Source organism: Pollicipes pollicipes, unplaced genomic scaffold (assembly GCF_011947565.3).
Source record: "Pollicipes pollicipes isolate AB1234 unplaced genomic scaffold, Ppol_2.1 Scaffold_4881;HRSCAF=5763_pilon_pilon_pilon, whole genome shotgun sequence".
Taxonomy (NCBI): Eukaryota; Metazoa; Arthropoda; class Thecostraca; order Pollicipedomorpha; family Pollicipedidae; genus Pollicipes; species Pollicipes pollicipes.
The window spans coordinates 40,862,595-40,889,119 of record NW_023596576.1 but is presented as its reverse complement, the minus strand read 5'-3'; the positions used below and the strand labels follow the sequence as shown (position 1 = coordinate 40,889,119).

The 26,525-nt window shown below is 51.7% G+C and overlaps 1 protein-coding gene across 1 annotated transcript; it reads right to left on the bottom strand.

The window, feature by feature from the left end:
• LOC119100386 (chorion peroxidase) lies at positions 1–26,129 on the bottom strand. The gene is made up of 17 exons (XM_037223484.1): positions 26,013–26,129; positions 25,483–25,631; positions 23,044–23,102; positions 22,515–22,605; positions 21,300–21,491; positions 14,503–14,687; positions 12,828–12,992; positions 10,772–10,850; positions 10,340–10,491; positions 7,769–7,896; positions 6,764–6,877; positions 5,358–5,490; positions 4,588–4,715; positions 2,670–2,872; positions 2,174–2,343; positions 846–954; positions 1–249 (listed from the first exon to the last, which is right to left on the bottom strand). The coding sequence occupies exons 1-17, from the start codon at positions 26,127–26,129 to the stop codon at positions 174–176; spliced, it is 2,250 nt and encodes a 749-aa protein (XP_037079379.1). The 3' UTR covers positions 1–173.
• Between the last annotated feature and the right edge of the window lie 396 nt (positions 26,130–26,525).

Here is a 26,525-nt window from a genome sequence, read left to right as displayed (position 1 = left end):
ATCCGCGCAGCATGGGGGCCGTACTTCGCACGAGAGCACTGCACACATCTCCCGCGCGCGGCTCATGCTGCGCCTCTCCCGCCACGGCACCAGCGGCGCCCTCGATCACCCCAACGGCAGCCTGAGCCAGAGCGGCCGGCACTCAGCGCCTCTGGCGGCCGGTCGGTGAAGCTTCAGGGCAGGATCTCCTTCCAGTAGCTGAAGTCCAGTCTTGGGATCACGCCGCTGTCGCAAGGGACTCGCGGATTTCTGCGGGCGGCGGTGCAGACACCAGTCAGAGACGTCCGCGGTGCAGAAATGGCTGCTATCATTGTGGATCTCAAGGTTGTTGCTGTCTATTGTTTGTTTTGACTTCGTAAGCTATATTCGGACAAAAATGCAGCGCCAAACAATTTTAAAAGGTTGGAACCAACAACGCTTCAAAATTATCTCAGGAATAAAAACATAGTTGTGATTCCAAAAGTCATCCTCGCCACTTGTACCGATGCGAGTCATATCAAAATTATCACATTTGCAGTGGCCTCCACTCTTCGTCTCTCTTCACCAGAGTGTTGTGACCTGACTACGGCACTGCGGCGCGGGTACATCGGGGCATAACCGGCCTTCCACAGGGGCTATCTTGAAGCCTAAACTTAGCAGAAATATTGCAGACAGCGTTTATTGTGGATGTATGACAAAAAAGAGGGCATCCTGAGAGCAAAGAACAGGTGATACACTTCCTTAGTTAGAAACTGAGGCATTGCTTTTTCACGGGGCCAGTCCCATTTAGACAATTTTGAGTGTAAATTGGCCTGTGGAAGTCGTTGCGCGCTCAAGCCGTCTCCTTGCAAGCATGCCGGACTCACACTTCGTAGTCAGGTAGCACCAGCGGATACACTTGTATCGTTTTTATAAGATCCGTGTTGTCGCATAGAACCCTGGACAGCTGAACTCGACGAATCTGTTCGAGTTGCTCTGAAAATCAAACACGAGATAACCGTCAAAACAAGTGAAGGGCCGAACATGTGCGCTGATGAACAAAAAACAGCGAAACTGTGTCAGATCCAGACGCCTGATCTGCTGTATGCGTAAACGGATCGTGCACACCAGTGTGAATAACATTTAGGAGGGGTGAGGTGTTCCCCTCATCCCCACATCCCACCCCACAAGGCGTACACGGAATCCGCTAAACGTGCGGAAATGGTACAATCTGATTTTCCTCGTTAGTGACTTATAACACAGCTGGAATCTGTTCAAGGGCCGCGCATCAAAACGGGGACGAGGTTGCAGACCGGGGCGCTGAATCAAGGCCCGTGCACGCCTGCAGCCTGACTGCAGAATCCACTGCAGATTCTGCAGTCTGACTGCAGAATCCGCTGCAGATTCTGCAGTCTGACTGCAGTGTTCACTGCAGGTGTCGCCGCCAGTCACCTGTCGCGGACTAGAGGTGCCACATTGAAGCCCGCAGGCCTGCAAAGCACCGGTAAACAGAGCTGGAAAGGGACACCTCTGGTTCGCAGCAGCTGAAGCCTTCAGATTCCGCGGCGGGTTCTTCGATCGTTATGTATTGTGGACTTGGGAGATATCCCTTTTGAGCTCTTTTTACCTGAGGTTTGCCAGCTTGAGGCTAAGAGTGCCATCGCTAATCTGCAGTAGCTGACTGGTTACATGATCTATAACTGATTCTCCAGCTCGTAGGCAAAGCGTGAACGGGCTTTAACGTCATCGCCACTCAGTCAGCCTTTCTTTGATCGTCGAGTGCTGGCGGAAAAGCTCTCGCGAAAATGGTACATTCCATTAAGCTCTCGTAGAGTCCAAACGCGATGAACTCGTTTGGAGGCCCATCAGCCACCTCCGGGGGATGGCTCTGGCTCATATGGAGCTTTATAACAGCGGGGTCGATAGTGCAACATCAGCTAGTCGACCCATGGACAAACGTCCAATCCTGCCCAGCCTTACTCGGCCTCAAATACAGCTCTGCCATTCCTCAGACGTCGACCCTGGTGAAGAGGTCAAGACACATGGTTAAGAAGAAGATCCCCCTCTAAAAGGTTTCCTTTGTGCACCGAAAAGGCGGAAAGCCATCATTTCCGCCTAAACTCCTCTCAAAACTGTCCACTAGTTACACCGACTTCGGAAACGCCCCAGCCGGCCAGCGGAACGCTCCGGGTTGGCGCCACCGGCGGTCACTGACCTGGAGTGAAGGAGGACGGCTGGTTGCCCAGCTCGTACCAGAAGCGGTCACCGTGCCGCAGCTTGTGTAGCTGCGCTCCGATGATGCAGGCGAACGTGGGCCCGACCATGCTGTGCGGCAGCGGCCGCTCCGATATGCCGCCACTGAACAGGTCAATGTCCCAGGGCGATCTACGGCGAGGGTGTGAGGGTCAACTCCCGGTGCGAGGTGGGTGGGTGCCGTTAGACGGAAATGCGGCTTGTAGTGTTGACACATGCTATCAGAAAAGAATACCAACGCACTGCGATGAAGGTGTCGTAAACAATAAGACCAGAACATCGCCGACGCTCACTAATTTCTCCTTGGTGATACTGGGGATCAAAGGCGCTTGACAGCAATTGTTCTCTTCAAGACCAGCCAACGATGCGCCAAATCATGGGATTATAGGAAAAAGCGCGCGCCATCGTGTCCCTGCTGGTTCACTTGCTCGGCTCGCGGACCAGCCACGCTAACTCACTTGTACAACTGCGCATACGCGGCTGCGGTGTGGTTGCTGACGAAGTTGGTGAGCTCGAGGAAGGAGTCGGCGGTGGGCAAGCCGCACCACTTGCGGTAGTGCATGTAGCCAGGCACGCCCATCTCGCGGGCTCGCTGCAGGTTCAGCGACACCAGATCGATGCCGTGGCCGACGTTCGGCTGTCTGAAGAGCATGGTGGTCACCTGCGGAAGCGGGCCAGGCCGGCTGTCAAGTCACCGATCAGATCAGCCGCCAGCGTCACCGATCAGGGCCAACAGCGCCACCGATCAGGGCCGGCAGCGTCACCGATCAGGGCCGGCAGCGTCACCGATCAGAGCTGGCAGCGTCACCGATCAGGGCTGGCAGCGTCACCTATCAGAACTGGCAGCGTCACCGATCAGAGCTGGCAGCGTCACCGATCGGAGCTGGCAGCCCCGCCGATCAGAGCTGGCAACGTCACCGATCAGAGCTGGCAGCGCCAACGATCAGAGCTGGCAGCGTCACCGATCAGAACTGGTAGCGCCAACGATCAGAGCTGGCAGCGTCACCGATCAGGGCCGGCAGCGTCACCGATCAGAGCTGGCAGCGTCACCGATCAGGGCTGGCAGCGTCACCTATCAGAGCTGGCAGCGTCACCGATCAGAACTGGCAGCGCCAACGATCAGAGCTGGCAGCGTCACCGATCAGAACTGGTAGCGCCAACGATCAGAGCTGGCAGCGTCACCGATCAGGGCTGGCAGCGTCACCTATCAGAGCTGGCAGCGTCACCGATCAGAGCTGGCAGCGTCACCGATCAGGGCTGGCAGCGTCACCTATCAGAGCTGGCAGCGTCACCGATCAGAACTGGCAGCGCCAACGATCAGAGCTGGCAGCGTCACCGATCAGAACTGGTAGCGCCAACGATCAGAGCTGGCAGCGTCACCGATCAGGGCTGGCAGCGTCACCTATCAGAGCTGGCAGCGTCACCGATCAGAACTGGTAGCGCCAACGATCAGAGCTGGCAGCGTCACCGATCAGAACTGGCAGCGTCACCAACCGGGACGTCAGGTCACCGCCGGTACGGTCACCGGCGAAACCGGGCCATAACTTCACCGAGCGGTTTGACGGGCTTCAGCCTCAGTCGCTGCCAGCGGAGAAGACCAGGTCATCGGTCCGGGACCCCACCGACAGAAGTGGAGGGCTGTTTATCCAGCCCACCGCCTCAGCTCCTCAGCAGTGACGAAGTCCATGGCCGACTGACTGACCTGACCCACGACGTCCCTGTTCACCTCCTCAGTGACGGCGAAGACCATGGCCATGACCAGCTGACCTGACCCATGATGTCCCTGCTCACCTCTTCAGTGACGGCAAAGTCCATGGCCATGGCCAGCTGACCTGACCGATGATGTCCCTGCTCACCTATTCAGTGACGGCGAATACCATGGCCATGACCAGCTGACCTGGTCCATGATGTCCCTGCTCACCTCTTCAGTGGCGGCGAAGGCCATGGCCATGGCCAGCTGACCTGACCCACGATGTCCCTGCTCACCTATTCAGTGACGGCGAAGTCCACGGCCATGACCAGCTGACCTGACCCATGATGTCCCTGCTCACCTCTTCAGTGACGGCAAAGTCCATGGCCATGGCCAGCTGACCTGACCCATGATGTCCCTGCTCACCTCTTCAGTGACGGCAAAGTCCATGGCCATGGCCGGCTGACCTGACCCATGATGTCCCTGCTCACCTCTTCAGTGACGGCAAAGTCCATGGCCATGGCCGGCTGACCCGACCCATGATGTCCCTGCTCACCTATTCAGTGACGGCGAAGTCCATGGCCATGGCCGGCTGACCTGACCCATGATGTCCCTGCTCACCTCTTCAGTGACGGCAAAGTCCATGGCCATGGCCAGCTGACCTGACCCATGATGTCCCTGCTCACCTCTTCAGTGACGGCGAAGTCCATGGCCATGGCCGGCTGGTTGAGCTGGCCTAAAATGTACTCGTCCACGGCGCCGGGCTTGTACAGGTCGAACGGCTTCCGGATCAGATCCGAGAGATCCCGCTCGTCTAAAAAATTGTAGGTCAGGTCACGAATGCGCTTGCTTCATGACAACAAACATTTGCCGGTTCGCGCCTACCTATACGGTCTCAGACGCCGATTTCGTTGTGCCCCTGCGCCCGTCGGCAGTGTTAGGGTACCAATACAGCAAGGCGTGAAATCCCAAAATCTAGGGACGTCTTTCAACTACAATTGCAACAGACCTGATTTGCCAACAACGACCTGATTTTCCATCACATTCCTTTTTTGTGCTTCATCGGGTAAAATCATCGCCGACCTTGTGTGCTGGCCAGAAGGGAGTTTCACCCACCGTTGCAAGATAGCGTCCAGCTGTCCATGCAGTCCGGCTTGAACCGGTTTGTACACCAGAAGTGGGGTGCACACCGTGAAACACGCGCGTTGCAATTTTCCTTCCTCCTGGGAGAGCCCAGTCCTTGCCAGCAGTGGCTTTGGACAAGCGACGCGCCCTCGGTCGTGGACGATGATACGAAAATGAATCATCAAATGTCAGCTCATATACCGATAAAATATTGGTGACATTTGTTGTTCACTCCCGTCGGACGCGTAGTCGTGACTGTTGTGCTCCCGCATGCTGTCGGCCTAGTTTGGGTCACAGTGCGACCACCCCCGTGCCGTTTCCACCCATTTACCGATGTATTTGTGGTTGGGGCTCCAGCGCTCAACCGTCGACGGTAGTAGGCTGTGACCGAACCGGTACGCGGAAGTCATGAAGGCCAGCGTTATGCTGGGGTCCTCGTACTCGTTGTAGCCGTCCCAGTAGCCCTGGAATGCCACACGACCGTGCGACCAATGGTTGCGCCGCTGCTCGCGGGTAATCACGTGATCGGAATGCCAAGGCAGTCGAAAGCGCATTTTGTCGTTCGTGAAGGTTGGTGTATCACGAGAGTTAGGCCATTCTGAACAAGTGCACAACAGCAATCAAGTATTCCGAGAAAAAAACGCTACCTCTACCAGCCATTCAATGGTAATAATCGAAGCTCCATTTCGCTCAACGAAACCAAGTTTACAGGGTCGTCAAAAAATCCTGACATCTTAACACAACGAAAGCGAGATATCAGAACAAACTGCTTTGTATTAAGCTTATTCTGCGTGCATCTTCCTGGTCTCCTAAATATTGCCGATTTAAAAAAGGCGGCCATGCGGCACACATTCATCATGAATTCTTCCCGAAATGGGACGCGACTTTTGTTGTCATACAGGACGGTTCATTGCGACATGGCTGGCGTTGAAGCTTCGGGCTACGCTGCAAAATGTCTACCTCACCGCACCTTCCTTGTATTTATGTTTTAATTGTGTATTCACGCCAGCTGCAAAATATTGTGATGCAGTCTTCGATAAAATTACGTTTATTTTGTGATTCCTGGGCAAAATGAAGAAACCATGTAGAAAATACGAAGAAAACTGCCCGAAAATGACACTTTTGCACAATATTATCCACCTATCCGCCAGGCCTGAGAGCTGAACTTTTTAACCTTCATCCGCAATTTGGTGAAACCAAATTTCCGTACTACAAGCTCTATTTTGCATCGCAACTAGTTTCAACAGACAAACAAAGCTTTCAGTTGGTAGCAATCTTCTGGGAAAATACACGAGTTGTTGCATGACAACTATACGGACTAAATGCTATGATCATCTAAGCTGAAACATTAAGATAACATAATATGCGTTAATGTTACCAATTCTCCAAAATTAAATCAGCCTCGACAGAGGTGCAGAAAACTCAAAAGTGTGCCAGGTTATGAAGGGCGTAGCATGAAAAGGATTCTGCTCAAGATGCTACCGTGCTGCCGTTCTCTTAAACACGCCTGACAGATGGCTCGCGGCCGGTGGCAGTGACCGCGCTAAAGGTTGCGCGAATGCAGCGTTTACACAAACTTCTGCCTTCGGTCAGAAATCTCAGGAAGATTTGGCAGGATCAGGACTCACACTGCTCTGGTTCCAGAAATCCATCCAATGACTGCTTGATTGGGTTTTGACATGATTTCGGTGATGATGCGTTCCGACCAAATCTTCACAACCCCGCGCATCAACTTACGTGATCGGTCAAGATAAGGTCGTGTTCCTTCATCACCGTCTTCCCCAACAGCATCGGCAGGAACTCGTCATAGGTGATGTGCTGAATACAGGCGACGACTATCCGTCTTGCTTCCTGAAATGATACATAGGTTGGAGGACATTGTCCTTCACCTCAGCATCCGACCCAGTCGGCATCTGCCTCGGTAGGTAGGCACAATGACATGGGGCTCGTGCCATTGACATGGGGCTCGTGCCATTGCGGAGGGAAGTGAGCAACCGGACGTGATTGGTCCAGCTGGCCCAGGGTCATCTGCCAGGGTAATGGGACCCGAGATCATGGGGCGAAATGGCTGACACTTCATGTTGAGTCAAACCAGGACCACTGGCCCATAGCACAACGTTACTCTTTTGTGTATTCTGGTATATATTGACAACTGCACGACCAAGTTAACTTGAAAGCCATCCCAAACAGGTATGTATCTATAAACACCAACAAACTACTGCTGTACGCACAAATGCAATGCACACATTTGGCAAATTTCGTCGGGACATGGAACCTTACGCTAAATTCATTTAAACAATGCGCTCTTTCAACAGTAACACCTTAGTTTAACGGCGAAACAGTTTCAGACACATCACGGTGAATTCTGCTGAAAAAACACCCAACGTTACTTAACAGAAAACATGAGGTCATAAAAAGGTATGTAGTGGTGATGGTGATATCTTCTGTGACAAAAAAAAAATAAATTCTTGACACCCATGCTCTTGACGTGCACTGGGTCACGGTTACTTATGGCGAGACGACGACCTTACTGTCTCCAAATGAACAGCAGTAGGAAAACGGCGACGCCATATAATGGATTGTTTAATGCCTAGTTTAATATCAACCAACTGCAACTGACTCGTGCCAGCAGTTACTTTCGAGGTTATTCTCTTTCTGAAGGCTGCAAGAGCATCAATTGAACTGCACGCTTTGCAAAACTGCCCCAAAATGAACGTAACATGGCATTAGACCTTTGCTTACCTGATACAGTTTCTCGTCGTCCCAGTGTGGGTTGAGATCTCTCAAGATGTCGCAGATGCGATTGTGCTCCCGGAACCAAGAGAGGTGCATCGTACTCAGCACAAGCTGCTCGTTGACACGAATTTCTCCTGCAGAAAGAAGCTTAGTTCGCAAGGTATGACCAATATATGGCTGTGTAAAATAGAAAGCTTACCGTATAATCTAGCCTTGGGAATCGGCGAAGACATATGTTAAGCGTACCAACGTATACCTCTCCACAAGCAATACATGAAGAAGGGGTTTGAACCAGAAAGGTTTGGGAGAAAACTCATCCTGGAAAAAATCACGAGCCGACATGACAGCAGACTACCTAGCCACGTTTAGGCTTTCCCGGGGTCACAGACAGACTTTTTCGCCTCCCGGCTGCTCTAGCTTTTTAAGGCGATTGAGATTGGACTGGCGTCCATCTCCTCGTCCTTCTGGAGCTTTTGCGCGATATTGCAGACTTCAGCGCGTTCAGACAAACTCTGCTGCCATGCCGGAAAGCGTTTCACGGGAATGTTACTTGAACCTTTAGCCAGTGACACCTTGTTTCCAGGAACTAACTGCGTGACTGGTCAACATCCGATTCATGACTAAACATCCAACCGTGATAGCCTACAGTTGATGGGACATTCCTGAAACTGAAGATGTGTCCGGGATGTGAACAGATTGCGCAGGTGATGACAAAGCAACAACACAATAGACCGCTTTGATTTTCTCGTTTAAAGAAGTCCTCGTACGAATCTAGAACCATCGAGCTCCGCCATGAACAGTCACGAGATTAACGAGACCTTTAGAATAGACTCAGTCTAACACACAGACTCGGCTTAGAAACTAGGGAAACTAGCCAGTAAAGACAGTTTTCACGGGCTTCCAAATCACTTGCGACCTACGCCGGAGCAGTTATGAATTAAGCCACGATGACATTGCAAAACACGGCTGCACGTCAGCAAGACGTGTAACAATCTATTATGGAGTATAGCAATCCATTATGAAGCAATCCATTATGGAGTAATCCAATAGCAATCCATTGTGGAGTGAACGAGGTGATAACACATTTAAATGTTACTGCCTCTTTGGATTTTCTGTAGAAACGTTGTAAGAACAATTTGAAAAAATGTAAGGAAATTTGGATCGATGTAAGAATTTTAAGCAGCAGAAAAATTAACGTATCTTACTTCAAAAGCTTGCGAATAACCTCTGCACACAGCTGTTCTCCTTATTGAAAAAGCTACACAGCACAATAACATGAGCTTGAGACGCAACTGGGAGCTTACGCATTACTATTGGTATCCTCTAAGACATTACAAACGCTTTGAAACATTTAGATTCACGAACATATGTGAAAACATCTGTCGCATTAGCGTGTGGGCACGTAACGCGTGGTTTTCGCATTAGATTTAAATTGCAATTGTTTGAGGCTGAAATAATAATAAGACACATACATTCCACAAAGGTTGTAAATGTTCGGACCGAATAAGCCTGTGCAATGCTGTCTACCCGTGTGTACGTCTTGCACCACACGGATATTAAGACACGAGGCCCTGCTTGGAATCGGCTTTTAAGAAGGTAGCATTACCATAGTTCTGTCGATTTGTACCGAGCCTGTCACTTGAGTTGAGTTCATCTGCGGTAGCAAGTTGTGGATCTTGCCATTGTCTATGCCATGCAGTTCATTTTCAAGTAATGATCTACATTAGTTTCTGACACTTAACATTGTAATGCGTGAAAATGTCAATAATCTGCGGATCTACGGCCTCTGTAGTGCGCAACACGGGCCGTATATACCACGTATATTATGGCATGCATATGGATCTGTAACTTGTTATGTAAATGTACGACGCCTATGATAAGTGTTATCAGTAATGCCGTGACCTTCTGCGCGCGGGGCCGTAGATACGTCGTGTGCAAAGGTGCGCTCAATTCACAGCTAAATCGTTTTGAGCATGTGCCATTGCTACCCGTCATGGCTGAGACCACGCGCCTGATTTCGTCTTGTGTTGCGCCGAATTTCGCAGCCTGCAAATTTACGGTTTTTTGCAGCACGTTGACGCAGGAAAACCACGTTTGAGCAAACTGCGAATGCACTGATCACAGTTTTCTAACTCTATCACAGTTTTCATCACAGTTTTCCAACTCCAATGCCACAAGTCCACCAAATCACAGTTTTCGAGAGACTTTTTTGATTGCTACTGATAGCCGCGTGGAGCTGCAACAAGCGGCTGCAAACATGGACTGTGCGGAGAGAGTGACAGCCGGGCATGCCCGGAACGTGCAGGCTGCTCACGCCAGTAATGCCCCATCGTTGAAAGACTTGCCCTGTCCACGATTTGGGGCAGAACTATGCTTTGCGATATCTATATAGCCCATATCGTAGACTTTCCCACTTAATCAGGAAGCCTGATAACGGTTATTAACAGCCAAGTTAGTAAGGAAGGCTACTGGTGGAAAACTAATGGCTTTGTAATGGTTCCATGCAGGCGCTAAAAACTAGGCTAGCACGCCATCGTAAAACTAAGCCTTTGCACAGTTTAACCACGCGACTCTTACCTGCAAGGAAGCACCTCTGGCCCGGATGGTCTCGAATGCATCCCTCGTCTTGATGTTCAAACCGCAGGGGCAGCAGCGGCAGCATGTTATGCTGCTTAAAGTGCTCCGGGAGGTACGACTTCAGCTTCCCTCCCTCGAACATCCTCAGCACGCTGAGCGAGCATGCAAGAGATTCGTACGTCACGATAAATGATGAGACGAACCATGTTTCTGATACAATCACTGGTACGCGACGCTTACATGCCTATTTGGTGCATACGTCCATAATGAGATGGAGATAAATCCGAGTAGGAGGGCAAGCGATTCAGTACAGCAGACAGAGAAATCATGACGTCACTTGTACACGTCACGTGCCCACGGGTCCTCACCGCCAATCACAGAGGCTGCGTTGAAATGTCGGAAATACATAGGCTCGTGCTCAGGAGCACCCACCTGGAGGATTCGTGCGTCTGGCCGTACACCGTGTTGCCGTCAATCACAGATGTCAGCACGTTGAACCCAATCCGAGATCCTGGAGACAATTGACACGTTCTGGTGGCGGCCTCGTGGGAATGCGTTACATAAAAAGCCGGTGAGGCTATGCAAAAAACAGCTGTCAATCAAAGTGCACCGCTGAAATACATCCTTCTTCCTTCCGATCGAAGCAATGTTGCCTGATTGCATAAGGTGAGAGCCAGCCCAGCACGGTCCAAACCGTCCTGCACGAGAATGCAGATGACGTTTAAGAGGCCCTATAGAGAGCAGATTAGTCAGATCATTCTATCATGTTTGACAATTGCTGAAGTCCGTTCACTGGCGGTGAGGGTGGGGGTGATTCGCCATAGGCTCATTGGTTTCAGTAAATGTGAACGTGCTCATGTTTGGAAAGATCACATCGTCAACAGACAGAGGGAACTAAACCGAACATAACCAGCCCCAGAATAACACACTGAACGAAGTGAATTGAATGCACAAGCAATTAGAATGCGTGCGATGAATTACAAGATGAATTGCTACCAGCGATGCCGAAAAATCCCAGACTGAGCAAAAAATGCGCTCTTTTTGACAAATACCAGCCGGTTATTGACATCAGAGGATCAACGCAGGCATGGGAGGATGCAATCCTTGCATGTGTTGCATCGGGGTGTAATCCTTGAATGCTTTGCATCGGAGTACCGCTGACAGTCAGCGCGCTCCATTACTCTCTCTTATTGTTAAGAACTCTTTTTTTAAAATCCGTGGCCAGCCCGGACCGCGCAAAGACGGGGTGCATTTGGACTTTTCGGTTTATCTCCCCTGTTCCGGGGCCAATGGATACTTTTTTAGATCTTGAATGCCTTATGGCATGGCGGTTTGTATTTAATGTGACTATGGGCATGCTCTGAGTACCTTCCCCAGAGCTGTTTTGGCCTTTTTTAAAACACTGTGCTCGGTCTGCCACGCGCATATATTGATGTGGCTGTTGACCCCTGGCTGACCTGCCGGGGCTTTGGGCGGATCTAGAATCTGGTCATCCTTTCGGAGACATGGTCAATTTTCAGTTAGGTATGTCTGATGGTTTTTATGTCCATGTCTTGTTTCTTGGGATCTGATGTTTCTGGAAGCCATGGTGTTTTTGCGCTTTGTTGGTGATGACTTCCTGTGCTTTGATAAATCTTTAAGTCTTAAGGAAGTTATTTAGTTGAATTCATTCGGGCTAATGTTGTGGTAAGTCAATACTGAGCCGATCTTCCACAACTCGCGCAAAATATTCTCTTCTTCTCCGCGCCCCGCGAGAAGCGCCCCCCGTGTTTCGGGAGAGCCAAACGCTACCCTCCTTAAATCCACCCATTTCTCTGCCCGCACTGTAAACCCACCTCCAATGGGGAGAGGTTTAGAACCCATGCCCAAGCCCACGCCCTGCGTCGCGTCGTTACACCACAGTAAGTCTGTGCCCAGAGCCAGAACCGGAATGGACTGCGGCCAGCCAACGCTGCAGCGCATATTGGAGCGCAGCTGCCGGGCGGCCACAGCTGCTGCGAGCTAACCGAGTGGACAAAACTGGCGCACGCGTGGTGGGTCTGCTTGCTAGAGAACCTCACGTGTTTAGTAAGCCCGTGGGAACCCATATGGACTGGGTAACGGGCTGGGTTCGGTACAGACTTGGGTCAATTGCACATATGTGTACGTGGATGGGAAGGAGGCTTACGAAATGCCTAATACACACGTGAAGAAATTACACACCATAAATTGTGTGTGAAAGAACACCACGCTGCCAGCGCTTCTTCTGGACATACGTAGCCACTTTCACATTGCTTTGGCACTTGTCAACGCAACAGAGGGAGATTAGGTGCAAAATTCCCCGAAATTTTCGATGATTCAGAACAGAAGCGCTGGAATAAATGCCAGCAGTTGGGCACCGGTCGGGTACAATTCATTACGATGGACGGCGAGTGGGTATGAGTCAGCCCATGAGTGGCGGGTGGAGTTGACAAGGTAAATATTACCCGTAAAGCCCTTGACCGCTTACCGAGTCGGCAAAACTGCCTCACGCCCGGCTGGGAGCGCACGAAGTCCATGCAGTCGACGCCGTGACGGGAGTAGAACGGATCGTTGCGCTGGACGCCGATGGGCAGGCAGTCTTCGGGGCCCGAGCCGCGGCAGCAGTCCTCCGGCTCGTTCAGGGTCCGCTCGTCTGCGACGCCACGGAGGACAGTCAGCAGAGGACGGCGTGGGAGGAGGCAGCGGAGGACGGCGCGGAGAGAAGTCGGAAGAGGACGGCGGAGAGAGGTCGGGGGAGACGGGGCGGGAGGAGGTAGAGGAGGACGGTGCGGGGAGGAGGTCAGAGGAGAACTCAGAGGAGGATGAAGAGGAGGAAGAGGCAGGGGAAAGGAAGAGGTAGAGGAGGACGGTGCGGGGAGGAGGTCAGAGGAGAACTCAGAGGAGGATGAAGAGGAGGAAGAGGCAGGTGAAAGAAACGCGACTAGGAGTCAGAGGAGGACAGCGCGGATAGGTGGTGCGGAGATAAGTGGGAGGAGCACCAAGCGGAGAGGAAGACGGCGGGAGCTCAGCGTGTCGGGTAAGGCCATGTGAGCAGGCACGGCGTTAAATGACAAACGATGGTAGGTCAGAGGAGTGTTGAAAAAGTCAAAAACGAATGAACGGCCTCAGAAGGATGGCATTTTTTGCTTCCGAAAGGATGAGGAGCTCTAAAGAAACCGTCCATACTTTACATTACGCTTTTTTCCCTATTGTGGACCCTTCCTTTGCTATCATTACATAGTGCTTGCACTAGGCCACGTCCTTCACATACATACGCTGTGGTAAGGGTAATATCCCAAGCCGTATCGTCCATTTGGCCACTGATTGAGCTAGAGATGCGAAACAAATACCGAGCGTATTCCTTATTAGGATAGGAAGACGACCTCATTCGACTGTAATGCTTTGAATTTTGAGAAAAAAACGCTTTTACATGATTTGCAATCAAACTTGAGCGTGACATTACGCTGTCCCAAACATCTCCCTTTTCCTTTTTCATTATTACGCTTTCGTTACGGTCTAGAACTCCTCCCTCACCTCTCCATGCGTGACATAACTTCATATGGAAGACCCCGAGCCGATGTGAGAGGAGGTAAGGAAAAGGTCATGTGAGGCTGAGTGAGACGCAAGGAAAGGCAGACGATAGAACACCGCAAGAGTGCTACTGCCCGTCAGCTGATGCGAATGGTCCCAGAATCACACGGAGCGGTAGAACACAGAGATGGCAGAAACAAATGGCAGGAAGAATGGGCAGGAAGAAAGGCGATATTCCACAAAGCAAGGTTAAAGGAGCGCACACAGCATTAAGAAGTAGACAGAGAATAGCGAAAAAGGCCAAATCACTTCCGATTAACCTGGGAAAAATAACGGACAGACCCCACGCCCTGTCGAGGCAGGACTTCAAGAAGTCACCGCAAAACCAGGATCCAAGCAAAAGCTAAAAGCAGAGCTGAGAAGCTTATGAGCTGAGATCCTGACATAGATATACACACTACGCTAACATATGCTTCCAGTCAGCACATGCGACCTAATGATCGCCAGACCTGACTCGCCACCACGCCCAACACGTTCTACATTAGGACACCAGTGCGTGCAAAGACACGTTGTGCGCCGCCACAAAAACAGCTTGCTCGGCCAGGTCCCGCTGGCAGGTGGGGAGCACTGACCGGGCCTGGTGAAAGTCAACGTCATGTCGTGGTCCAAAAACTGGCCCCAGGCAATCAGCATGAGCGTAGAGGCGTGGTCGAACAGCTCCCTGTCCTGGTGAACGCCGACCGAGACGAGACGCGGGCTGGGCAGATGGTTCATCGCCGGCAGGCCCATGCCGTCGATGTAGTTCGGCTCCAGCAGCCTGCCGGCGGAGGAGAACACGTCACCCGCTGCAGAGACGCCGACAGGGCCGGCGGTGCTCGCGGAGGGCTTGCGTGCAGGCTGTTTGGTTGGGCATGGCTTTCCTGCGATAAGATGCCAGTCACAAACAAATGGCAAGTTAGCGGAGACAGATGACTTGGAATGAGCTCGGTTCCATTGGAGACGTAATGTTTCCCCGATATGTTGCGGAACCTACACCGCAAGCGGCCTTACATGACCTTACAAACAGCCGATAAGGTCTCTTTTGAAGTTGTCACTCCCTTGGCAGGCGCTCCACAATCAGTCTTTCGCTTGGGACGCTCATCACAGATTCATTGTCATCCTTGGGGCGCTCAACACAGATTCATTGTCATCCTTGGGGCGCTCAACACAGATTCGTTGTCATCCTTGGGGTTTCTGGACCAGTGCAGCGAAAGGGTATAGCCCTGATGCTGTACCATAGCACAGGATAAATGTCAGAGATATGATTCATTCTGTACGACAGCACGGACCATCGTCTCTGATTGGCGTTATCCTGTCACAAACGATGACGTCGGCGTCATAATCATGAAATGTCAGAGTTATGTGCTCTTTAATGCAACCGCTGCAGTGGAGAAGAACGGTCCGCTTGCCCAGCGTGTGTCAAAAGGAACACCACGGTGTTCAGCTGCATGGCAACTTTTTAGAGTTTGCCTGCCAACATGTTAGCCCTATTGCCATCAGGCGCAGGGCAAAGATGGCATGCATCTCGTTCGATCCGCTTGTCACTACCATCTCTCTCGCAGGCTTATTTACGGGCATGCTTAACTCTTTTGGAGTCTAGTCATTGACGTTGTTAGAATTCCGGTCTGTTCATGCGGGCAGCAAGGGCATGACGGTCGCAGAGGAATGAAGTGGATGACGCTATGAGAAAGGGCGTGACGCCTAATCCATACGCAAGGATACTCAAATCGACATCCCAGACAACTTTCTCGTCACAAAGGAACAGAAACAGTTGCATTGAAGGACGGGTTTTGTCCGAATATCCGCTCCAACCATCTTGGATATTTAAGCACGCGAGAAAGCTGTAATCGATAAACAATCGCTCATCACGTGCCAACAGGACAAACTTAGACTGAGTGCCAGACGCTCGAAAATACCCCCAAACATTCTTTGGGCTTGCTTTCTAAAAAAAATCCGCTCATCACGGACAGACGAGAGCTGGGAGAGGAAAGCAAACCCGACGTGTAGTGGCAACAGCTGTCGAAAGGTGTGACGCGCTCAGCAAAGACATGACGTCACTCGATTTGCGATGACAGTCCAGGGCTACCGAAGTCTGACGGAACATCAGTGTGAACAAACCAGACGCATACAACATGTAGCTATGTGATGGTCATGGCGGCGCAGGTGAAATGTATATCAGCTGCTGAGGCTGAATTTAAAATACACAAAATGTTTTTGTATGCTTGTTTAAATTTTCATGGGAACCGTTTGCATGTATGTATTTCTTTGATCAGAGCCAGCGCTCAGCCATGCGTGTTGTGTGAGCCCTGACCTGACGTGACCTGACCTGACCTGACCTGACCTGATCTGACCCGGGGCATGTCGCTACCTCATGGATCGATGCCACTAGCGCTCACATCGGAGCCCTGGTCAGGGGGCTGGACAGCCTACTCGTACTGGTACAAAGGTGGGGCTTTTATCAACCAGTACTGCGTTGTTGGACGGCTCTGCTGTGCACTGCTGGAATAAGCACGCTTCAAACCTGCGTCAGATTGCCGTCCCTGGTTTCGTCCGTCTTTCAAATGGACGTGTGCTTAACGTACGCTATAACCCGCTTTATGCACCATACACCGATCGATCAAGAAGCCTGTCAAGAAATGAACTTTAAGTACTGTCATAACTCAGTCAAAAGATGCATCGTGCCAAAGAGCTGTCTATCCTGATTGCTTTTTGTACACACATTTTGAGGTTCGGATGTAGCAATCAGATTTATGTGGTAATCTAATCTCCTTTGAAGATCTTGACGGCTGTGTTCAAACAACCGACAAATGCAAGTATTTCCTCCATGACTTGGGAGTGGTAGATTCAATCGCCTTCGCTTGCAGTCTTGGTTTAAACGGACATCATTCTGCAAATTCTTGCAACAACGTCACCTCTGCCCTAGCCGCACTTTGCACGGCTGAGAAAGAATGCATGTCTTGTTTTTCTTTGTTGCCATGCCTTAGCATCTGTCGCCAACTTGTGCCGCTAATCGACGCGTTGCCAGCCGCTATTGTTCTTAACACGCGAGCCTTTTACCAAGCCTATGCCGTGACTCCTATGCCGCTGGACGTACTGAATCGAACCGAAGGGCCCCTTACATGTGCTCTCGTCAGCGTAGGTGTACTTATGCTGGCAGGTCATGCCTCATCTCGATCCGTCTGTGGGTAGTTCAATGCGTGTGTGTGACCTTTTGTCCCGCCTACCATGACTGAGTTGACATAACTGCCGTAGGTGCAAAAATACACGAGACAATTACGTTATTTCAGTTGATGATAGATGCCATCAGCGTCATCATCAATGGAGATAACGTTGAAGATAACGCTGCTACTATCACGTAAGTTGTTCCGTGCATTAGCGAGGAACATGATTCACACAGATAAGATAGTAGTATTAGCGTTATTCGTCGGAGAAAACGAAGAGAATAGAAAGATAGTTGGTTCGATATTTCGGCAACACGCCTTTACCGGGACAATAGCAGAAGTGAATTGAAAATTGCCTGCCGATGATCCTACTCGATTTTTTCAACAACAATTAACACGTGCACGGGCGGCCGGCTAGATACCCTTCGCTCGGGTGGGGGGAGGGCAATTTAACCCCCTGAGACATCGGGAACTAAGCAAGAAGCAAGTAAGGCAAGAAAAAGGAAGCAAGCTAGAAACACAAAATTTACGGGGTGTATTGACCCGTACGTGAACTTACTTAGGTTAAATTTTCAGATTCCTAGGTCATGACCTTCGGGTCAAAAAAGGTCAAACAGTGTTAAGTTCCAGGTTGGTCTCCAAAGTGCCCCCAGAACGTAGATAACCGTTTCTAAGCAAAAGGTCACATTCTCACCAGTGACCTTGCTAGACCTTTTGAAGGTCTAGGTGACCAAAATAATACAAGATTGCTTTGGGTTTTGCGTTTGACTAAGCGACAAAGATTACGCTAGACAGAATGTTCCTAAAACAAAATGTTGACCCAGATCATTTTAGGTCAATTACCTATTATGACCTTTAAGAAGTCCATGGAAGATGAATAATGCGGTTTCTGCTATCAATAAACTCGAAATGAGCACAAGAAGCTATCCCATACAGCGACCCCCAGAGTAATAAAACAAGTTGGTTTTGACCTTGGTGTGACCTTTATAACTGACCTTAGGTCAATGTAATTTGCTTATTCAACTGTTGTGTTGCCTAAAAAAGCATCTCATATATGTATGGCTTCGTCTAAGATTCCGTTGTTCGATCAGATTGAAGGATTCACTAAAAATTGCCTTCGCTGAAACCATGGCCTGACTTTGACCCACCATAGGTCGGCGACCTTGCAAGGTATATCTAAATTTTTGATGTCAAACGATTTTCTATTCAATTTTCTACATGTATGGAAAATTTGGCGCGGCTTCTCCGCGCCGTTCAGAAGCCATTTTTGAAAAACCTTCGGGGGTCAAGTTGACCCCCACCCGAGCGCGTGTTAAACAAAGAGCAATTGCCAGCCATTACCACGATACAGTCCCTATCTAAGTTGCTACCATCTTTAAAGTTTAGCGGACGTCGCCGTTGCCGAGTTTCGTTTCAGCGTTGAGCAAGCCCATCATCCAGAGGCGATCCGCGGCGACAGCGAATTCGTGATTTGGCCTCGTTTGGCTGACAGCTGAACCGCAGAAGCCATCTAGAAACACTGTTGGCAAAAGTTCTTAAGTTCAATCGCATACGGTTTCCCTTTGATTGAAGTTGAATACGTTTTTCAACAATTGTTCTACATCGCACATATCTCAACATGTGCCACGTGAGACACGTCCTGCAGCCTCAGGATGGCTAAGCAAGTGTCTTGCAGTGTAAATACCGGGACGTCTGTCATGTAAAGGCCCTTATGCAACATCGGCAAAGGTCATAAGCGAAGTACAGTCGGGACCGGAGCATGGGACCGGACCGCATGACCGGAGTCAAAACGTAACGCCATGAGTGAAGCTTTCCACACGTTTGAAGAGGCTGCAGCTCGCTCAGTGTTTGTCAGCTTTTGCATGGCGCCTTCGGTCGCGGTGTGAAAATGACCGACTTCGAGTAGCAATGAACCCGATGATTTGATGAACAATGGCAGATCGATGAACGCGTCCAATGATTTCAAACAACCCAGTGAACAAAAACTCGATATTCTCACCCACAGACTCCGGTATATCCGACCCGCCACTGTCGACCTGTCAGCTGAGGGCGGCGCATATCCGGCGCCACTGGCGCTTTTCCCACGCGCTGCGGGCGTCCGCCGGACCCGTGACCCTTGCAATCACCAGCCGCCATCTGTCACAGCGCAGCGGCAACGGGGCCGGCGCGTGGGAGCGGCTGCACGAGCCCCTGATCTGCCTGCCTTGCCAAGGTCCCGCTTTCCCCGCTCTGCTGAGTGCGTGCACGGGCCGTTCCAGCGCCGGCCCGGCGTAATGTGCCGGCAAGCTGGTAGTCACGCTAGTCTGGAGCGACGGCGGGTTGTTTAGAGAGCAGGGAGATTTTGACGCCGGTGAGGAGGTCGACATGAACAGAGGCAAACGTTGGACCTAACGACAAGGGGGTTTTCACCAAGTCTGAAAAACTTAATATAGGCTCTTTGACGTTGTGTGGTAATAAATATATTACAAAGGCCTCAAAACCTTCCCGCCAGCTGTCACCCAATTTTGAGGATCTCTGTTTTGCGAGAGTTCCACCAAAAGAGGAAGAACAGAGCCCTCTGGTGCCTCCCTGCAAAAGTGTGTCCGGTTTCTCCTGCGTAAGGCTGCTGAAGAAATCTCAGGGCGTGGTTCGAAATCGTGACCGAGTCGGCGCATTCTAGTGAAGTGAGAGTTATAAGGCTAACTGCTCTGCAAAGTTTCCTGCGCAGCTGCTGTTTGAGCGAAGGTCCAAGCGTACAGGCAGTATAATATGGGACATGCGTGGAGCTTTCTTTTCTTCTTAACGTTTAAAACCTGCGACGTAAGTCGCGGCAGCTGACCCTAGCACAAGCCTCAATTTGACATTGCTGCGATGATGACATAATGATGCGGTGCATCCTGAATCGCTGGCTGATACGTGATTTGGCGGTGTAAGACATTTCAGATGTTTGAGGAGTGCAATTTTGGTTTTGGCTGCAGTTTCCAGGAGGTGGCATAAACATATACGTCACACACAGGCGCAGGTACTATGCTGAAGCTGCGGGCCCCAAGGGCGGAGGACAGCGTTGCCTGTGTCAAAATGAAATTGGGCCCTCGGCTTTCGGCCACTTTAATTGAGGTTCTTGTAAATGATGTTATTTAATCCATTTAAGCTACGATTTTCGCACCAATATTATGTGAAGAATCTCTCGAAAAATCGCATGTTACCGGAAAACTAAATCGGGGATAAGGCAGTTACTTATAGAGGTAATGGACAAACTGCACAGCAAATGGCATTCCGCGTGCACTTTCATTTTCCAATAATCATGGTTCATATTAGACCTTTTGCCAGTCACAAGAAAACGCGCCCATTCATAAGGCAGCTCATTGTTATACATTTCTCCCGAGTTCTCGTGGCCATCTCGTTGCTAATGACCACAAAATCTTTGAGTCTAAAGGACCGCTGAGCCCAGGAACGGAACAGGGACCTCTGAGACCCCAAGGAAACTTGCGGCTCTCAGACAATCAGAGGCCAAGGAACAACCCGGACGGTCAAGACCATAAAGAGAATAACGCGCCCCGTGGTAATCCCCCGGCGGTCAGGGTAGTGTAACACCCCAGCTAGGGTTACTTTGGAGACAATAATCTTTCACTCAGAGCATAAAGAGGCCAAAACTGCGATGCAAGTTTGAACCTGGGGAAGACGTGGAAAAAACTGGAGATTTGCACTGGAAGTCATGATCAAAGACCAATGTCACTACCTGTGGCGTACATATGATGCATCGGTTGTGAACTCAGTTTTGCTTCATCCTACAATGCATGTTTTCACACACTGGATCAGGGTACCACACAATCAAAGGCGTCAAAACACGACTCTAAGGTGCTGGCGTGTCCCCACCAATCCATCCCACAAGAAATTCGACACTCTCGCTGGGACAGGTCAGGGGCAGCCGTGCTGAGCTGCCGGGACCCGGAAATAGTCGGTGGTTTGCGGGGGTCTTCAAACGCCATTGTATGGCCCTGCAAACGTGGTTTTGATCGCTGTACCACTGCTAACTGTGATTTACGAGTAAGGGCTTACTCTGACATAAGCTAAGCCAAAGATGTTCTGTAGAACTAGAGCGTTTAACGTCAACAAGATGCCATTGCGACCAGAACGACACGGTAGGTCCGGTCGGGGCGGACCAGACCTAACCGCATCACAACTGCAGCCAGCTTTAAGCCCTCCCTCAGGGATCAGATGCAGTTACCCTGCTGCGGCGCGCCACCCACCTTTGGAAGACGCGGCGCGTGGCGCCCCAGTTGGGGAAGCGGACGTTGTTGCAGAGGCCGTCGATGCGCCGGTACCGCTTCGGGTGGCACTGGATCGGGGTGACGAAGTCGGGACACACGTTGGCGATGGACGTGCTCAGGGTGTCGGCCCGCGGCAGCACGTACTCGATCTCGTACTGCGTCATCTCGTACCTGAAGCGGACCGGGGCTGCGCTCACGCAGCGCGGGACGGGCGGCGCGCGACCCGTCTTCGGGCGAACGCTCGTGGTGTGTTGCGGTACAGCATGCGCGCGTGCTCGAACGTTGGGCAGGCGGGAGGGACGCCGACGCGGCGCTTCAGCGTCAGAGTCGGACGTCTTCAGCGTCGGATGTGTCGGGTCTCCAGGGGACTTGTAACGGTCAGTCGTGCGCGTTACACGACCCTTCTCTCATCATTTCGGAGCCCCGACCAACGAAATGGGCCCGCTGACATTCTACGTGGCCCTCTTGTTCCCATTCAGCCAATGAGTCCCCGGCCAACTCAGGCCCCTTGTCGACACGGTAATCCACCGTTAGGCTCTGCGGACTCCTGGTTGACACAGGGGAGCCCGATTGTTTTTGGGGTGCGACCAATGGAGGGGTTTTCGAATAACGGTCGCGGCCCCGGCTTTGTTCATGCTTGGCCCCGTGAACAAACCCGACATGGAGCCGAATGGTCGTGGTGCAGGAGACCCATTGACTGCCATCTGAACGCCCATCTCTGCAAGCCGTGGCCCCTTACCCGACCTGCTGCCAGCCTTTCAGGCCTCTGGCCCTCCATGCGCACCCTTTATTGTCGTCCCTGACGGTCCTTCGGCCCCTCGGGAACTAAGGATGACGTGCCCCCCTGCCCTCGCTTGCTGCGCCCTTACCACGACCTCACTGCCACCAACAATCACGCAACAAACACACATTTGTGTAGTTTCATCGCTTTGTCTATGAGTATCACGTAAAGTTAGATAAACAAGCGCTCGAACACGTAGCGTAGTGGCCTGTACCTCTGACTGCGATCAACAGTATTTCAACAGGAGCTCCACATTCCCAGATAAAACATTGGCGCAGCAACGCAAGGAGGGCCTGTTCGTAAGCTGCGCTGTAACACATGCGTTCCTCAGTACACCCCAGTTTATACAAATATGGCATCCGAAGAGGCGTGTTGCAGTGATGGGGAGCCACAGTGTGGCGCCGTGGGCTCACCTCCTCGCTATGCTCATGGAAGCCCTCAGGATGGCACTCCCGACGGTACCCACGTTTGGTGGCAGCCATTCGCCGCGGGGCAGATCCAAGGCTAGAACACGTGGGCACGGATGAAGCCGTCAGTCGGAACGTACTACACCACGCAGAGAATCCTTCGGGATTTTGTGACGAGACGTGCATATCAGTTGGGTTGTGATATTGCAAGGTCTTTCCATTACAGAGACACCATTCATGCAGGCTGGGTAACGTTCTCGTTTCTAAAATAAAAAAGCCCATCTTTTTCTGTGCGCGAGTTGTGCCTGTTTTTGCCTTACGCAATGGTTTCAGTCAGCTTTCTGACCGCTGACGGGGCCGTGCTCCGAGGCGGGACGCAGCTGCCTTCCCCGCCGGGCGCGGTCCTACTGTGCAATCTTAGAATACTTGGATCAGGCACTTGTGTACCCCAGAACCTCCACTTAGCGTATTATTGCATGCTTCTGTACATTCATTTGGGGGAATTTCCATGAACCACGTTCAACGTTCGCCTTACCCGTACGTTCAACCGCTTCTTGGAAAGCAGCTTCAATTGCTCCGTATGTAACGCAGTCTCTGAAACAGATGGAAAACGTTACCATTTTACAGTTCATTATAGCACATAGCGTGCACTTTGATCAGCGGCATACCATTATCAGACCCACTGAATACATTCGAACTAACGGTCTGTACGAGCTCCGCATTGCTACAGGTCATAACTGCATTACACAATGCCATTGTTTGCCGAGGCTCAGAAGCGGGTGTAATACGTCACGTGATGATGTCATAGCACCATTTCTCAGGAACACGGCTACGCGGCGCCCACCCTCACCAGGAGCTCAGTTCCCTGATCACTGAACACGATTTCTTCAACGTAGGAATCGCGCCTGGAGTGGAAATATGCGCTGCTGTTTGTGCCTACCAAAAACACAAGTCCAAATTTCCCATTGATATAAAACTAATGATAGATGTGTCCTGGACTTAATTTAATACACCACCTCGTTTGACTACACACCAGCCGGGCTGGGAAACGTCAAAAACATCCAAAAGAGCAATGTCGAAAGCGAGGCGATTTATCTGGTTCCCTAAAACATATTTTCAGCCCGACAAAAGGGACAACGGAAATATCGTCACGCTTTCGATATTTTCTTTAGCTGAACTTGCCTCAACGATGTGGCTGAAGTCCTGCACATGGGACTTAGTTCAAATTTAAGTGTTAGCCCCCCCCCTTCCCCCCCCCCGCTCCCACCGGGTGCCGTGCAAAGGTTCAAACATCGCCGAGTTTTCTCAACTAAAGAAGGAACACTTTACGAGAAAAGACGGGCCATCAAGAAGCAGGTGGAGTTGGCGTAGTTTTCTTTGCATATACTCCTAAGCAAATGACTTTTGTCCAGTAGTTGAACCAGAAGTGGACGTACAATAGAATGCCGGATGGAGGCCCCAAATAAAGACGTCACGCAGGGAAAAGATAACACAATCTAAAAATTAGAAAAAGTTATCCGAATGCGTTGAAATAGGTCAAGCAGTTGGTATTATCACGCACAAATTACCTCGTAAAACGCATACAGCATTGTTTGAAACAGGAACTATTGTGTTGTTCCTCGAACATCAAAGTACGCCTCCTTGCTTGAACGTATCTTTTGATATATTTCTTTGCTCTGCGCAGTGTGCAGTCAGCGAACGTGCAACCAGGCGGCCTTGAGGAAGTGCGGCGACGGATTTCGCTTGACTTTCAAAATGCTGTACCACCCCAAAAATGTTGTATTACGCCGAAATTTGTGTATCCTGGTGCCGCGAACGGCACTGGTGCATCATACCGCAGGGGACACCATACTGTCGGGTAACGCGACGTCAAGGGGCGTAATCATCGTCTAATTGAACATTGCGCCAGCACTACAATGCAGCAACACAAAAGGCACCGGTTTACAACACTGCGAGCAATGCCCTTTGATTTCTGCCGTATTCCCCGCCAGAACAATATTATTATGTATATCGCTGCAGTTAAAGTACGCAATGAAAACTAATGAAACACGGTTCGTAGCAACAGTGAAAGGTGGTTTTTCCGAGACTCGATTTCTCGCCGCGCGTCCATACTGCACCATGTTTGACCTTGGCGGGCGAGGTTTGACCTAGGTAAGTTTTAACAAACCTCACAACGCGGGTGAGGTTTTAGTGAGAGGGTGTATTCACGCACTCCTATGCAGATTAGTTCCGACAGATAAATCACCGTATGCCGATTTCGTTAAAGGTTTTGATGGTGAACACGCGATGGATAACTCATGGACGTGTGCGGAGATTCTCAACTATATTCTAGCTACGATGGTGTTTTGATTGCTGGGATTTGTAAGTTGTGGCATCCAGAACAAGCTGACATTAAAATGCAGCTCAAATGAAAAAAAACAGTCACTGACAAATACGTATCTGGCTGTTGCGTCGAAAGGTGTGGTGGTAATCAAACATTATCGAACCGAAAACGAAAAGACTAGGCTAAATAACTACCTATTTTAAGTCAATTAGGTTCTCAAGTTTGTCTGTTTTTTTCGGCTTGATTTTCAATTCATCGACGTTTGCGAGATTTGTTTGCTCCCTTGACTCTGCGTTAGCCGACAGTCTCCTTCGGTTTGATGTACCAGTGCCGTTCACGGTACGAGGAGCGCTCACGCCTCGCTCTGACGCTCGAGTGGCATCGGTCGCTCATCCAAGTGCTCATGTCCGCGCTGAACCGCACCTAATCGTCCATCCAGGACCAGGTATGCCCGGTAACCTATGCCTCACTAAACGTTTACAAAACCTATACGGACATCGATCTTGCAGTAGCACTCATGCGGACACCAGCCTCCAGGGACAGACCATTCAGCCATCTCACGTACACTGCAGCCACGTGCTAGACCTGTGACTCGCACGACTACGCCTGCCGCTCCTGCACCGGACGAGCGACACAGCGCCCGGTACTCACCTGCCCTCGAGCTTGAGGGCGCAGTCGTCGGGCGCCTGTCGGCCGGCGAGGTCGCGCGCCCGACCTTCCGGGAGCAGGCCGCCAGGCGGCGGCTCGCGGAAGCGTGTGACGTAGTCAGGCGAGCGCGGCGGGATGATGTCCTTCTCCTGCTGGCGAGACAGCCGGACGTCCCTGGTCATCAGGCCGGGCGGCGTATCTCGGCTGCGCGGAGGGATCACGCGGCCCGAGGGGCCGGCCACCGCCGGGCCGCCGCACATCAGCGGGTGCGACGCCGAGCCAGCCGCCACCGACAGCTCGCCGCGGCTCCTCATCCAGCCGGCGTGGTCGGGGTCGGTGATCACCGCCCCGCCGGCGGGGCAGGGCCCCGCCCCGGCCAGGCCGGCGCCGTTCTTCAACAGCACGCCGCCCGGCGCCGGCGGTGGCGCGCCAGAGTCGCCGAGACCGAGCGCGTTCCTATGGCGCTGCAGCCCGAGCGCGGGCGGCGCCGGCGCAGGAGCGGGCGCCACCGGCACTGCAAAGTGCGTCTTCACCTGGACGTCTTCGCCGAAGCCGAAGCCGGCGCCGCGGGCAAAGGGTGACATGGTGTCGGCGATCTCGCGCGGCACGGCGCGGTGCAGCTCGGCCGGCAGGTTGGGGTCGAACGCCATGGACGCATCGATGGCGGCGGCGTGTGAGACCATAGCGAGCGTGGCGAGCGGCCCGGAGCGGCTCATCAGCTGGTTGGGCGCCAGCCCCCAGCCGAGCGTCTCCGGCGGCCGCAGCAGCAGCGAGAGCACGCCAGCGCCGGTGTGCAGCAGCAGCGTCATGGTCAGCAATGCAGCGGTCCTCATGGCGGCCTGCCACCTGCAGGGGCGGGCCGGCACAGGGTCAGAGGTCAGCAGGAGCGGCGCCGGCTCGCGCCACGGAGCAGGGCGCCCAGCGGCTGCCCACAGCCTTGGGAGCTTATGTAAGCAGCAGTCCAATTCAGTTGGAGTTGCGCAGCGACTACTGTACCCCTGAGAAGCTGAGAAGCTGACCTTCTTCTTATAGCTTTAAAGATGTTC